At 44.2% G+C, this 16,017-nt stretch overlaps 1 protein-coding gene across 1 annotated transcript in view; it reads left to right on the top strand.

Annotated features, from left to right (window-relative positions):
- Positions 1-16,017, top strand: part of LOC120904139 (zinc finger protein 236) — a 68,766-nt gene that overhangs the window by 52,114 nt on the left and 635 nt on the right. Inside the window, exon 6 of the mRNA XM_040313933.1 lies at positions 4,679-4,882. Coding sequence (XP_040169867.1) covers positions 4,679-4,882 — 204 coding nt within the window. The remainder of the gene's footprint in view (positions 1-4,678; positions 4,883-16,017) is intronic.

The raw sequence follows: 16,017 nt of genomic DNA, 5'->3' as shown, positions 1-16,017 counted from the left end.
GCCACACGAGCCTACCATATATGCTACCGGGAATAATGAAACACCTTGCCGGTACATGGATTTATAATGCGCTTGTTACCCGTATTTGCCCCGTTTCGTGAGAATGTTGGCGAACATTCCGCGCTTTCTCGGGAGCATGAGCACCCTCTTTCCTGCCCAGTTTGACTGGGAGGAAATGTTATATTTGCATACTACACCTTTTGTTTGGTGGAGGTGTAAAATATTTGTCCCAAAATCGTTCTATCATAATTTTTACAGATAAAGGCTAATTTCATAAGACACAAACTTACGCCGTCTCTTAGTCATTCACGCCGCCAGCCAGTTTACTCAGCGGATTCATTTCGTATTTCAAGCGTGCCTCTCCGTTTCTCTGCCTCTCTCTTCCCTTCTTGTTTTGTAAGAGCTAAGGTAAGGAAAAATTAAGTTTCATAAGCATCGCAGCTCCGAGACGTTTAGCTGCGTGTGGATGTGGATATCCTGCAAGGATGTGGAGGATGCGCAAACCACACGAAGTGCCATAAATATGAAAAACAAACACACGTGGAAGCGGCTGCTCGCAAGGATTAATGGAAATGAAAATCGTAAAATGCCACCGCCACACCGCCTTCGCCAGCACAAGTTGAGATGAGTTAATGGGCGCCCCGCCCCGAGCTCCTAGCCGGTAGAAGAAGTGTTACTTTTGTTTGTTGTGTGCTCAGCCACACTACAAATGTGCTCAGGTTACGGGAGTTCATATCGGCGGTACTTCTTCACGTACGATTTTCTTACGACTTTTCATCCTTCTTAGTGGCACAGCGGCAGTTTCCCCTTTTGCCGGGCCCCGGTTAATTACGGGTGTCTTCTATTGTCTTTTGAATTTTAAAACGTTCCATTTCCGCTGTGCACCATCTTTCACGCCAACTTTTGCCTCCCGCGCGCATATGAAGACACATTTTGGTTGGTGCTGCCGCGCTCCTCCCGGAGCAACAAGGCGGCAAAAACTCACACCTTTCCGTGGGCGCTGAATTTCACATTCAGCGCGAAGATACGAACCATATCTTATGGTTTTTTGGCCCTGCGAGTCTTTACACCGTTGGCGGGCATCGCTTTCGCAAAACCTCACGATGAATACCTAATGCAAGCTGCTCGCTTGTGAGCTTGGCAATTTGCTAAGTGTTTTGCTCAAGACGGCCGGTACCGTACGGTCAAACTAAGCTAGCCGGCACACACACACACACACACACACACACACACACACACACACACACACACACACACACACACACACACACACACACACACACACACACACACACACACACACACACACACAAATAGCCCAGCAAATTAGCGTAGCAGCGCCACACACACACACTTGCGCGTAATTGATTGTGGACAAACTCTTCGTTTGTGTGGTGCATGGTGCATGGGAAGTGTTGCATTTTGTGCCTTAAATGGAATGAGCAGCCATTTGCTGCTACGAAGTGAAAATTATGCATTTTGATCGCGCCCGATGCATCTCGAATTACAATTTGTGCACGCTTTTTTTGCGTTACAACGGCAGCTACTTGCTATTGGTAAAATGTTTCCTCCATTCAAAGTAATCGCTTGCCATTAACCGTCACTCGATGGACACCGAGTGCCAAATAGTCCATCGTCGTAAAGTATTGTGAGCGTGTGAGTGGCAAAAAAAGGAACCTTCCATGCAAAAAGGCGATATCGTCACCAGCAAAGGACACTATCCACTAGCTTCCTACTTCAACGGCAATGCATGCACACGGCAGTGCAGCACAGTTAGTAGCAGAGAAGGAAGAAAAGAAAGGAAAAAAAACACACTCTCCACTCCGAATCCGTTTTCCGCTGAGACGAAAACACTTCTGCTCAAAGTTCCACTGCAGTTGATGAGTTTTACCATCGAAATAACTCCACGCAAGAAGAAGACGAAAACAAAAGCGCAAAGAAAAACCCTCCCCCAAGCTCTCTGCTTCAGGGAGAAGCCGTTCTGAAACTTTTGCCCTAAAATTGCATCCGCATTCTTTTGCGCAAGTTTCGATATCTGCTCCTTCTTTGCTGATGCAGCAGCTGATGCCCCTCGATGTGGATGTGGAGATTGGTGGGGGAAGAAAAAAACTGTGCAAGGATCATTTCACGCGAGAGATCCTGCACCCGAAGACGCAGACCACGGTGACGAAACGCTTCCTCTGCTGAAGCGGGTCCGAGCTCCGATTCCGATGCATCAGCCAATCAGCAGTCCAAGGGAATGGCTGGCTCGTTCGCTCATCAAGCATGAGCAATGCATGACCAAGTTCACTTCACCACAGCACTCTTCACAGCGCGTCAAGATGCGCCCGTACAGAGGGAAACGGAATGCAAATTGGCCATCGAACACTTGACACACAGGCGCTCAAGCACACACACACTGCACATTCAGTGCGGGTCCCAGCGACGGCGGAAATGCACCGCACACACTAAACATAAAAATTTATCGCATCATCCATTTTGAGTAAGAGCAAAAAAAAGCGGCTGCAGGGAGAAAAGCAACGACAACAAAGGAAATGAAACCTAACAGAGATGTGCCGTCCCTGGGGGGAGGGGGGAGCGATGGACATTCTGCATGTCCTTGAGGAGGAGTCCGAAGGAAGTGCTCTCGAAGTGGAGCGGTTGGTAGGGTACAAAAAATATGTATATATATCTATCTCGCAAACGCAACTCAAACGAACGAAGCCGAACGGATCTCCGAGATGTCATTTGCATTTCGAACGTAAAATGTCACATCATGCAAAGCAAGGAAGCGATCGTCTACTGCTACTACTACTGCTGCGATAGTCTTTTTGATGATTCCGCGATGGGAAGGGCGAAGGGCTCCCGCTGAGGCAACGGAGTCTGACGGGAGATAGGGTTCCGTCCGTACGTTCGTTTCGTGTGCCTTTAGCTGCCAGCCAATGCCGGCTTATAGATATATATGATAATTGCATTCCGCTTTTGGGATGAATGGTTTTTAGTGCACGATAGTCGTAAGTTTGAGTTTTGCATGCGAGAGGAAATCAGCTCGACGCTGACCGCTTTCTTTGTTCGGTGTAGTATTACCGGAGAGAGCGAGAGAGAGAGGGACAGAGAGAAAGGGGACGAAAATCTGCACTGCAAAATATTGCAGTCGATGGTGGAAACGGAAGCAACTTGCTTCTTGTGAAATAAAGTTCCTTTCCACATTCGTAGTTAGGATTTGGCTTTGAAGTGAATGAAGAACGTTGAAGGGAAGTGGAAGTATAGATTTACTTTCTAGATTTTTGTCTAGATTTAATAGTTTTGTACTACAATCTAATGCACTTTGGAAGATACAGTACAGTACAAACATTACTAGACGACTAATAGACTGTCTAAACGATATGACTTCAAACAATTTGAAAATTTTAAGATACTTATGGTCTTATTTAATTCATGTAGTTCAATTTAACCAGTTAACTACCCTAATTTTTTCCATATTTTTTCCTCATAGAATTGCGTTTAACTTTGAACTGCCGTTCGAGAAATCTGGGAAGCTTCCAAACGTTAAATTTGTATTTTCGATTGGTAGAGGTTATAGTAATTAGGTATAATTAGGTTATAATAGAGAAGCAGGAAGTGCAGAGAAGTAATCGGTAAGCTTCTTTCCACTAAATCAACATCTTTTAAGGTCAACTATATTCGTATCCACTCGACCTCACATTATAATTTATATGCATTTTTCGCAAAACCTGGCTAATAAGTACAATCTTTCAGTTTGGTCCTTTGTTTGTTCGGTTAAACAGACAATGTTCACTACTTTTGGATGAACTATACTATAAGAAACTGTTGAACATGGGTCCATCATTCATATGTATTAGCTGAACGAATTGACTAGTTCTCGTTCATTCGTTCCACCTCTAGTTCAAAGGTCCTTAAAATCTTACCTGAAACTAGAAAACAGCCTTATTCCTTGCTATATGCGACAGTCGCTATACTTCTGGCGACAGGACAATCAAGATTAAAAGTAACTGCAACATCTGGTCACTTATTCGACACTTTCAACCAACTCATTTGTAACTGCTTGTAAATTGCCATTACTTTCCAGTCCTGCAAAGAGCAATATTTCTTTTTATAAAGAGATGTTTTTGTATTAATGTAAAAGTGATGGGAGAGAGATGGAAATGTATAACCACAGGTGGACGGCGAACAATATTGGACTATACAACCGTATGACGATGACCAAAACTGACTGAGGGCGTAGGGAAGGTGGACCGAATAAGGGAACACCAGATGTCTTCTGTTCCAAAACGACGTTCCTTTATTGCGATCTGACTGGCGATCAATCCAAGTTCTTCCCTTTTATAACAATTCAATTGCTTGCATCAGACAATACTATCCTGCCACAATTCTTACATGAATATCTGAAGAAGCTAATTAACACAATTGCTATCAATTGAGTGTTTTTATGTGACGTATTGTGGGCACAATCCTGCTTGATGTTCCTGTCACCTGTAATTGCGACACATACAAACCATCCACAGCCTTTTTGTTTCTTAAATTAATCCCACACACTTGTACTGGAAGCGGATTTGCTTGCAAACGGTTCAACTCCCGCCAAAATCCATCATGATTGATTGAACCCAGCTAACTAATCATCAAACTAATCTAATGTAATATGTTCCTTCGAATTCCCCTCATCACATCTCCTTTCCAGCCACATTATGCTGCAGCACAGCCGGGTCCATCACGACCAGCGATCCGTCAGGGAGTTTGCCTGCCAGCACGAAGGCTGCCACTATCTCGCCCGTTCCGCGACCGATGCCCGCCGCCATCTGGTGTCCCACACGAGCGACCGGAACTTTGCCTGCAGCGAGCCCGGCTGCGACTACCGGGGAAAATCACTCGCCCAGTTGCGTAGGTAAGTCGAATTTTGTTCGTCTTTCTCTCGATAATTAAACGCTAATTTAGCCCACAACATCCAGCAGTACCGGGCATACACGCCGGACGATGACGGATGGTTGTTGTTTGTGATTGTGAGGGTTGTTTTTTTAGTATTTCTTAGATTCTTTGATTAATAAATTACCACATTCGCAAGGGAATTTTGCCCACAGTACCGTAGGCATCAATTAATTTGTGTGCAGCACACTTCTGGATCGAACCGGTACGAGAACTATACCACAGAGCAGCGGGTTGGATTATCTCATCAATATCTTCAAACAAGGCTACCCCGGCGGACGGACGGGCAGATGCATACAGATGGGATTTAAATACATTAACATTATCAGCTGGTACATTCTTTGCTGTTTTTCCCCCAGTTTTCCTTTTCCCGCGCTATGAATCATGTGTATTAGCATTGAATTCAATGTATTGTGTGCTAACGCGTGCCACTAACTGTTGCCACAAGTTAGGGAAGCTGTTGGGGAGAGCTGCCTGGCTCACTCGCCTGCCATATAAGGCAAATCACGCCTAGGCACCTTAAGGCACCAAACAGGATAGATTACACTGTACCATTTGCTATTGTGTATTGCTGTACGCTCTTACGCTTCTTGCGTTCTAAGGAAGAATTTCACGTGTACCTGCTACAGCTCAAGCCACCGGGACGCACTCCACACCAAGCGACGGATGCGCAGCACATAACATAATGCGACAACAAAGAAAACATTTCAACATAAATGCAAACCATGTTTTCCGTCCCTTCCACCGCTGCTGTCTGTGCTCTATCGCGAATGGGCAGATAATTTATCATTGAGCGCGGGGTATTGGGTGAGCTGTTTTTAGTATGTACGCTGCTCACCAGAGCACTTCACGTCATCGTCCGAGGACGGCGCGCGTAACGAGCGTTCGATAACCGATCTGGCGTGAATCTTTTACGCATGAAGGATTTCAACCCAACCGTTTGGGGCTTTGTCCTCGGTGCCGGAGCGATCGATCGGTCCTGCGATGTTTTGCACATTTTCTGCACTTCTGCAGAGACTGCTGCAACACGAGGAACAGCGAGTTCCAGAAATAACTACAGCGCGCTAGCATACACACTAGCGCGCACAAAAAAACAGAGGCTCTCCTTCCTATCAAACAGACAGATACACACACACGAGCATACCCAAAACAACTACAAGGCAATGGAGAATAATTAAATTAAATTAATACCGCATTCCTTTGATATCGAAGCACTTTTTTATTGTTTTTAATTTTCAATCTTACACACATATTCACTACCGTTCGCTGCGATTACTGCTGCTGCTGCTGCTGCTTTTGCTGCACATTGACTTGCCACTCGCCACTCGGAACCACCTTTTCGTCATATTAAGATCGGAGGTTTACGCAACGACTTTTTCTCCCTTGCCTTCAATGACCGCTGCTATCAGCTGCCCTGCTTGTGGGGTTTAGTGCATGCACATAAATAAGCAAAGGAAGCGAAGGTAACTGAGTGAGAATGACGTTCCTGCCACGGTTTACGCGAGCAGCCGCCAAGGATACGCGAAATAATTGGACACGAGCATGCCCGCGTGAAGGGTTTCGAGAGAAAGAGAGAGAGAGAGGTAAAGATTGTGGGATATTGGGTCTGCGAAATTGATGGGCTCACGGAACGGAACGGTTTACCATGGGAAATACGCAAAATTCTATAGCCACATCCCTGATCGGTTCGGGGATCGGGGTTTTTTTTTCAATTTTATTTCAATGCTTTTTTAGGTCGGTGTTTGTTGTTTTGTTTTCTGACTTCTGTTTCTCCTCAACCGTTTGAATCATTGTTCGCTTGTTTGATGTAAGATTTTGCTCAAGAAATTAGTTGCTTGTTTCAGTTTATTGCTTATAATTGCTTCGAGGTTTTAAGTTGATGTTGAACATTTCAATGATTTATTTTGAATTTTGCAGCTAAAATCGTTTAAAAAATCGCATCAAAACGTACACTCCCACAAAAACGCCATTTTTCTTGCAGTCTTCTCGCTCAAGATCCTTTTAACCAAGAAAAAAAGCCTACGAAAGCAATCGAGAATGCATATTTTGTGCAGTACTGCAATCGCTACTGCAAGATACTTCAATCGGTAGAGCAAGCCACCAACCACAGGGTGGCATTGAAAGCAAACAAACAAACAACAAATAGCATTTTTCAAATGGAAACACATTTTACGGGAATCCACAAAGCGGACCAAAGCTTCGCTTGTATCGGAAAAAAGGAGGCAAGATCAAATCAAGCAGCACTCCGTGGTTTTGTGAAAGCGATGAGCAAAAAGACACAGGGCAAAAGTTGGTAAAAAAAGTGATCCCATTTAAGGTCCCCAAACAATCGAACCGAGAATGACGGAGGGGCGCTACAATGCCAACGAAGCGTTTGATGGCACGAAATGAATGTGGCAAACAACCAGCAATAACAACAATTCAAGTCTTTCTGTGCTCTGCCTTTAACTCTTTAAGGAATGCACGAGGATCGTGGTTTTCGTTGATCGACGAATAACAAAAACTAGTGGTGCCCTGTCAGGGGCGTAATATTGTCAAAATGTAGATCAAAGTGAGATATCAACTACGAGACGGAGCGTATTTTGGAGGATCACAGTTTTTGGTTTCTGTTCAAGCGAATAAATTCCTTTAATACTCGTTTTTTAGAGCGATTGAAAGCAGTTCAACAATACGCAGCTGTGTTTCGAAGAATGTACGTCTCGTATGTAAACATCAAGAATTTTGGTTTGTTTTGGACACTCAACGGATTCGGTCACTTCATTTCAAGTACAGTTGAAGACTAGCTGTAGCAAATTAGAAAAATAGAATTCAATTTTGGCAATATTTGCACTCCTATTCGATTATTTGTGTGTATTCTGGAGCTCACTATTGCCTCTTCAAATTGGTCGGCTTAATGGGATACACGTCAAGCTTACTCGGTACGCCTTATGTCTACTTCCCTGGTAGTACCATGACACTATCGATCTTCCTTCGTAAGCTGCGCCGTGTCTTCTTCTAAGTCTTTTTTCTCTTTCTGTCAGAAGACGTAAAAGACAGAGCATTTTCATTGTCGGCTTGCTTAATGCTGCAGTATCGCATCGACATTTACAACCCCATCTCGACCACTTAGGTCTAGGATGACTCTGTCCATAGTTTAGCCCAGCACCATCGCTCCGCAATGTCGCAAATTTAACACTATTTTGGTTTATTTCAACTTTGGTATTTCAACTCAGTGTCTCAAAAAAGACCTTCTGGCGTGGTCGTAGGGAATTGCGGGGTAAAGGTTGGAATTTGTCTAAACATAATCTAACACTCACTGTGTCTTGTATCAATTGGGTTGATCATGACTGGTAGAAGAACATTTAAATTAAATGGAGAAGAATTTTACTCTGAAATTTGTATCAACGCTTCTTCTGACTTAGCGCAACAATTGTAGATGATCTTGATTGGCCTTTGAATGTGTCAAATGTTTCAAAATCAAATTAATTTTTCAAATTATTAAAACTTTTGTGTAGAAATCTTTTGGAATACATTTTTGCACATCTTATTTGTCTTATAAAATGCTGTAATCAACTTTAAAGCATCTGCAGAACTATTAATTTCACCATAACCTTCAACTCTTTTTCTCACAATCCAACAATTACATCGAACAATCCTTAGCCTATGTCACATTACCGCTTGCCCGGGCAGACACGATCATCAAACTGCGGACACATTGTATGAAAACATGGATCGCTTTCTACACCTTCCAAGCTGCATCATTTCCTACATCTTTCTCCCTGGTTGTTGCATGCATAATGCATAAAATTATTGCACCGTCCACGAGATAGCGTCATCATAAATTAAGGCAAAAACCCCCAACCCGGCCAACAATGGGATGTGGGAAGGGCGGCTGGCTTTGGCCCTCGAACGCCATCGCGCCCCATAAAGCAACGATCCTACTAGACCATTCCGTTCGTATGCGCCTCATCAAGATCAACTGGCCGAATCGGTCACGAACTTATCACCCAGTTCGATACAAAATTCCTACTTACTTTTCACCCCCTGTTAAGCTATGCGGGGTACGGTTAATATTCCACCCCGAGCGCGCTCCATTTTCCATTGTTTTCACCAGTTTGTGTGTGTTTGGGGCTGGTGTTTAGCAAACCGACCGACCCCGGGACGGCTCACGTCTGTTAATCGGTTGCATATGCATATTTTCCTCCTCTATCTGCCGGTACATCATCATCTTTTGCGTATGGCTGCTACTGTGCCGCTCCGTTCCTCTGCTGCGGCCCTCCAAAAAGCTCCCAGTTAGTTACTTTTATTAAAAGTAAATGGTCAAACACACAAACCGGGCTGCCACTGGTACGTACTTTTAGCACTGTTCTTTGCACAATCTGCACACTCCACAAACAGGCAATGCCATTTTTCCAAATGCACTCCTTTTTTCCACGGACGGTTTTATTTCTTGTGCTTTTTCCCTCCTTCCGTTCAAAGAAGAACGCCCAAGCAGCAAAGAAAGGGAGAAAAAACCCTCCACCAGTTCGTGGACAAAACTGGGAGCGGGAAAAAAACACGGCCACTTTTCCCTACGCTCAGATAATTCTTTATGTTATTATTTCATTTTATTATCATTTGCATTATTATGCATTCCTCGGGCAACAAATGCATAATAGCTGCATAAATAGGGGCAGGACCGGGGTGGACACAGCCGCTTGCGCCTACATTACCGTGGATGACGATGTTAATGACGCTTGTGTTGTGGATGTGTCATCAATATCTTGGACGAGGAGGAACAACCGCAGCACAGCCGGCCGGAGTAGAGCATGGGGTAAACAGATTTTACAGCTTAAGACACACCGTCCAAGGCCCCTGCAAGGCTTCGGCGTATGGCCAATACCAGCAGCTTCAGTAGTAACGCCGCCCGCAATGCAGACGCTCAACGGCGCTCCGGGCCCCGTACGGAGTGCAGTCTTAATCAAAACAGACAATCCTCACGATACGCACATTAAGAAGCTGATGCTGCTCCTTTTGTGAGTGGGGAGAACGCCATGGTCCGTGGCCATTTTTATGAAGCACGCGGGTTGGGATGTATTGTGGGGAATGAAATTCCGCACCCTGATCTGGCAAACGATGGCCCCCGCCACAAGCAATGGCTGAAAATGGGTGCAAACGAACAAAGACAATAGTTGCGAATGGAGGAAACGAAATGAAGAACCATCCTCAGTCCTCTCCAGCATAGCACCATCCTCCCGTAAACGATTTGTTTACTTCCGCAACCGTCCCGGTCCCGGACACACAGCCACACTGCAATGGATTAGCTGTGCGCTAACCGTACCGGGAAAAGCGCTCTGTGATGCTCCTCCTTGCCATGCATTGCCATGATGCCGTGTTATGGTTATGACGAACGCGCGTCGGAACGCTCCCAGCTGCACAAATGGGTTTATTAGACCACCATCGCACACACAACACCGGAGCACCCGAATCCGATCCAATCCTATTGCAGTGTGTGTGTGTGTGTCTCGGATTGTAAATAGGGAAGCAATACACTGGAACGGCATTGGCGGCATGATCTGTCCGCGCCTGTCGATGAGGCGAACCTTTCTCTGACCTTTCTTCGCACACAGCTTTCGCGCGTGAGATTGTGTTAGCGCTCTCGCTCTCAAAGGAAGCTCGCATCGCTTATTGCGCATAAAAATGTCTTCATATTTTTCGTGGTTATGCCTGACTTTACACTACACACTGCTGGCTAGCTAGCATTCTTCAGCACAGCATTAGCGCAGTGCAAACATTGAGCAAAACGGTGGTTCATTTCAAACAGCTCAATTGACGGGGCTAGCCGAAAGCTGTTTATGTAAAAGAAGCTCGAGCAAAAACTTGCAAACAGGGAAAATTGGCTGAATGCAACGGTTAGTCGTTAGCAGCTGTTTCACTATACGATGAGCTTCTTCACTTCAATTTTTGATTATATTTTTTCTGATAATTAATACATTATCATAAATAACGTTAATAATTTTAACAAAAAATTTCAAAATGACGAGCAGTTTTTTGCAAGGATGCTACCTTCTATTGGTAAAACATGAAAGATATCCTTAATAATTCAAACTTGTTAAATGAAAAGTATTTATTGAAAGCTTCTAGATCCTCCTAGGAAGTGGATTGTAAGCTCCATTTCAACATATTATTCATTTCTTCTTGTCAAGACATCGGTCTGGACAGGATCTAGTCTGAACAAATAGTAGTTTGATCGGTACACAGGAATACATACATTTGAATGTTGTTAAGAGATTATAAAAGTGTTTTTATTCTTGATATTGCATACGCTAGTAAAATTAAAATATTGATTGATTGATTGATTGAGGATGCTAAGGACTAAAATGTTTGTTGAAAAACGTCCCCAATCGACTACGAGACGCACCCTGTTAACTGAATATTACCAAGTCAGTGAATATAGTCACCTACTAAATCCTTCCACGTGTTGCTCTAGATCCTTGTTCATTTAGGGAAATTCCACGGTCAAATTTCGCTCTTCTTCTTCTTCTTCTATGGCTCAACAACCGTTGTCGGTCAAGGCCTGCCTGTACCCACTTGTGGGCTTGGCTTTCAGTGACTAATTGATTCCCCCCCATAGCAGGATAGTCAGTCCTACGTATGGCGGCGCGGTCTATTTGGGGATTGAACCCATGACGGGCATGTTGTTAAGTCGTACGAGTTGACGACTGTACTACGAGACCGGCTTCGCTCTAACTCTCTGTTATTGTTCGTATCTCTTGAAGCCCAAAAGACTGGAATAAGTCATGGACATGCTGTACATTGATATTCATCAGTGTACCATAACCATTAATAAAACGATTGATCCATTGATTGGAAAACCTCAGCTCGAATTCTGTTATGCTAGATTTCAGAACAGCGTGAACGTCGTTCTTACTGTTCCGAACACTCAGTTCAGTAGAACGGAGCTGCAAATACTCGTCAAAGCCGAGGACGAACTACAACCACGAGAAACACAAATGTGGTCAGTGTTTATGTTGAAAACTTGGAGTATAAATTTGAAAAAAATAGGCTTAATTCAGATCATTTCTGCGAAAGCCCTTAAATATGTAAGATTTAAGTAACGTTCCTACTATTAAAGTAAAAGCCAAACACTACTGACCAAAGACGAATATTGATACATTGTCATCTTTATCAGCAAGGCGCTTCCATGATTAAGAAGTATGCTAGAAGATACTGAATGCAGAAGAGGATGCTAGAGTGATCTTGAACTTCTTAGACTGATCATGAAAAAAGTCTTATCAAGAAGTATTGTGGTTTGAAAGCCTCCTCAGCGTGTCTGTAACAATAAAGTTATCCATGAATAACATCTATCTTCTCATGAATAAAGTTAACGTAACTAACTGATACGTCCATAAGGTTTTCATCTTCGTTTATACATTTTAGATTTGATTGGATTATTGCTATGGATCATTGCTCAATATTAATAACTAGAGGCCTCCAGGATATCAAAACACATTATTATACACTTACCTCAACTTCCACGGCATCGACGTGGTCTCTCCACACTGGATATCAGTATTCTGCGATTTATCTTCAGCCTGATGCGATACCATTCCCATCCCCTGCCGACGACACGACAGTAAAAAGGCTGCTGACAGTTGAGAACCTAGCAACCCGAATCGCACAACTACGCTTTCAGCGAACTGCGGTAACATACAAATATTCCACAAAATGTCCGCCACCATTCCCTCCATTGCCTTCAATTTCTGCCGATTGGCTTTCCCGATCGCATCGATCGCACCGAATCGGGTGGCTCCACATTCTGAAACATAATACCTAAAATGCGAGCAAAACCCAAACCCCCCTCCTGCCCTTTCCCCTAGCCAAGTGGGGACGGTCAAATTCAACAAGAAAGGAGAGGGGGAAAACACCACCATTTCAACAGCTCGGCTTCCGAGTCCGAATGTCGCCTTCACTCGCCGAATGCCGATTGTCGCATAGTGATCGCAATTTACATAAAACGCGCGGTGGAAGCGCTGCAAAAAATGCAGACGAGAGACGGTGAGAAACAGAAATGTAACCTCGTCCACACAAACTTCAGGACGAAGAACGCGATCGATACACGCCATCGTCGTAACCCGCCACCGCGATCACTGCAAACATGCGCTTCTTCTCACCTTAGGTTGCTTCTCACTGTCGCTAAACGAAGACGACGCAATGAGCCCTTTGCCGTTTGGACTGCATATTTATGCCCTCGATCGTCTCCCCGTCTCGATGCTCCATCGGAACTTACCTCAAAAGCGATACACTTTCTTTCCCCCTTTCCCTTACTTCAGGCAAATATTTCACCGCAGAACGCAGCGCTGAGGACTGTTTGGTGATATTCGATCAAGATGTGTCTGCGGTCCACCCCTTACACCAGGGACAGGCACAGGCAACACGACTCCAAGCTCCGCAACGAACGAATGAAGGAAGCGATGCAAAACAAAAATCGAACGCGGTGCTTTGTTTCCTTGCGCGGATCCTTGTACGCTGCGCGACTGTCCGCGATTCCGCTTGGCGGGCTCGGGTGTTCCCGGGCGGGTTGCTATTGTAATATGATCGTGGCAGGCGTGTATACCGGCTCGGTGTGTAAGTGGAGTGAAATTGTTACAGTTTAAATCTCTTGTTTGTCGCCAGGCCGTACTTTGGCCGTATAAGGGCCCCGCTGATCGGGGCTGGCTGATCGAGCAAGCAGTAGCACCCCCGTTTTGCAGGGGCAGCGTAATGAAACGTAACATTAATCGCAAGATGTCCATCGTGTTCGGGAGTCGAAACATTGGACGTGAGGGAAAATGGTGTGGAGGATGGAATGTGGCCAATGAATAAGTCACATGGGGACACTTAGAGGACGTGTATGGTTTGAGAAAGAGGCGAAGCCTGAAAGTAACTACAATTATTAAATTTCTCCAATCCGAATTTATAGTATTGCTATCAAATCAAGTGTACATGGTACATCAAATCCAGTCTTAATTGTTCCCCCGACTGTATTGTTCAGAATCCGCTAACGCATTCTGTGTGTCAAAACAAACTAGAGTAATAAAAATGATAGATCGTGTGCCACGCTTGAACCTCTTTGTGACCTCTTCAATTCAAGCTTATTTTCTCGTGGAAACAGGCTTTACGTTACAAGTTGTCTTGGTGTCAATGACGAATGACATGATCCCGCTAGGCTCCAGCTTGATCGTCGTATATACCATACAGATTGTAGCGGCTCCTTCATCAGACTGTCCATGCAACCATAAGAAGCTCGACATCCCTCGAAGCATCATTCTCCAAAAATGACTGTCGTCAGATCAGGACAATTTAGTGAGTCCTCAGACTATGACAAGACTCAGACTTGTTCCTTCATGCTGGTATCTACTCAGAAGATACCTAATCATTATTGGCTAATCAAGATATAATTGTTAAGGTCGTATCCAAGTTGACCAAATCCAAACACCTTCAAATCCGTCAGAATAGCAGATAATGACAAGATTATTACACTTCCTATATGTGATTTAGTCCTTATATTTAGTTGTTCTATGTTTAAAAAATGACCTACGTTTCAAAATAGATATTCCACCCAGACATTGAAAAAAATGTCCAAGATATAGGTCACTGTAAATGACTTAAAGATCAATTTTATGTTAAAAAGCCTTCAAAATTCACGTAAAATTTATATAAAAACCAACGAGATTGGATCGAAATTGAGATTTTAATACTGTTTTGAGATCAAATTCCAGAGGTACAGGATGGATATAGATTTAAAAGCTTTCGAATTGTTAACTAACTTTATCTTAAATGCTATTCGACACTATACGCCGTTTGACTGTTCAATTGTCTCTGGTAATACTGTTAATTGTTATTATCTAATGCATTCTTTTTTGAATGGTATTTCCTCACTTTAAAGAGACCTGCAATTGGAACAAAAATTGCATAAAGCCTAGAGTTCTTGGACATCATAATTGAGTTTCGTAACTGGGAACTATTTGAGTAATAAGCGATCCTTAAGTAGTTTTTAGCTTGTATCCGTTTTTTCACCTTTAAACATATTCATAAACTGTCTAGACTGTTAAGGTTAATTTCATGACGTATGAAATGTCCATTTTCCTTCAGTCCATTGGTAATGCATCTCAAACTACACTATAGCACCCACAGCTCACATTCACGACTGCTTCCTTATCCCTTACGCGTACACTCCGCCACAGCAGCTCCATTAAGCTTGACGTGATGAACGAGGAAGATCATGTTCCCATGGTAACCCCCGGGGGAAAGCCAGCTCAGCCAGTATCCATCCGAGCAGCCTACTAAGAACCTCGTGGTACGGTACCTCTTTCGCCCGGCCGCACCCCGTACAGTAATCGTAGCCATTTTGGCGAAGTGAAAAACCTTAATACATATTATTATCGACACGATAGCATCAACGTGTAGTATAATTTATATGATCACAACCGCAACCATCTCTTTATTGTTGTTTCTGCAATGCCTCTGCTGCTGCTGCTGCTACTCGCAATGGTTAAACTGCTCTTGTTCCTTTTTTCTGTTGCTGTTGCTCCACCGTTGACCTCCTCTCTCCGAAGACGCGTGCGCCCTCGATCATACTGCGCCTCAAGACTTCCTCCCCGCAGGGAATCCGCACTCACATTGCTTGTATCGCTGTGGCAGCAGCAGCAGCAGCAGCAGGCCTTTAATAAGTCACGATTTCTTCATTTTACGGCAGTCCAATTTGGTGCGCGACCGATCACATCGAACGATTCTGGACAGTGCTGTGTCCACCCCACCCGGGAACCTCGGCCTGGACTCGTCCTCACCCGTGTACACGGTCGATCATTATGCTTATGCTGCGTGCCGAATCGATGCGGAAAAAGAATGTGCAATGAAGGAAGCAAAAAATGCATTCCCCGCAAGCCGATGCCCGATCGATGGACAATTAAAGTGCACCAGATTTTACCTTCCGTTGTACGTGCACACATACACGCGCGCGCGCGTCTTGTGTCGGGACTTATCAAGTGAATTTATTGTTCAGCTCGTACTGCGGCTGCCCCGGCAACACATGACATGCAGGGGACAAGGGACAGCGCATTACCATTTAATGTGTCAACTCTACCCATATTTGAAGTG

Source organism: Anopheles arabiensis, chromosome 3 (assembly GCF_016920715.1).
Source record: "Anopheles arabiensis isolate DONGOLA chromosome 3, AaraD3, whole genome shotgun sequence".
Taxonomy (NCBI): Eukaryota; Metazoa; Arthropoda; class Insecta; order Diptera; family Culicidae; genus Anopheles; species Anopheles arabiensis.
Note: the sequence above shows the minus strand (reverse complement) of the source record. Positions and strands in the feature narration are given on the sequence as shown.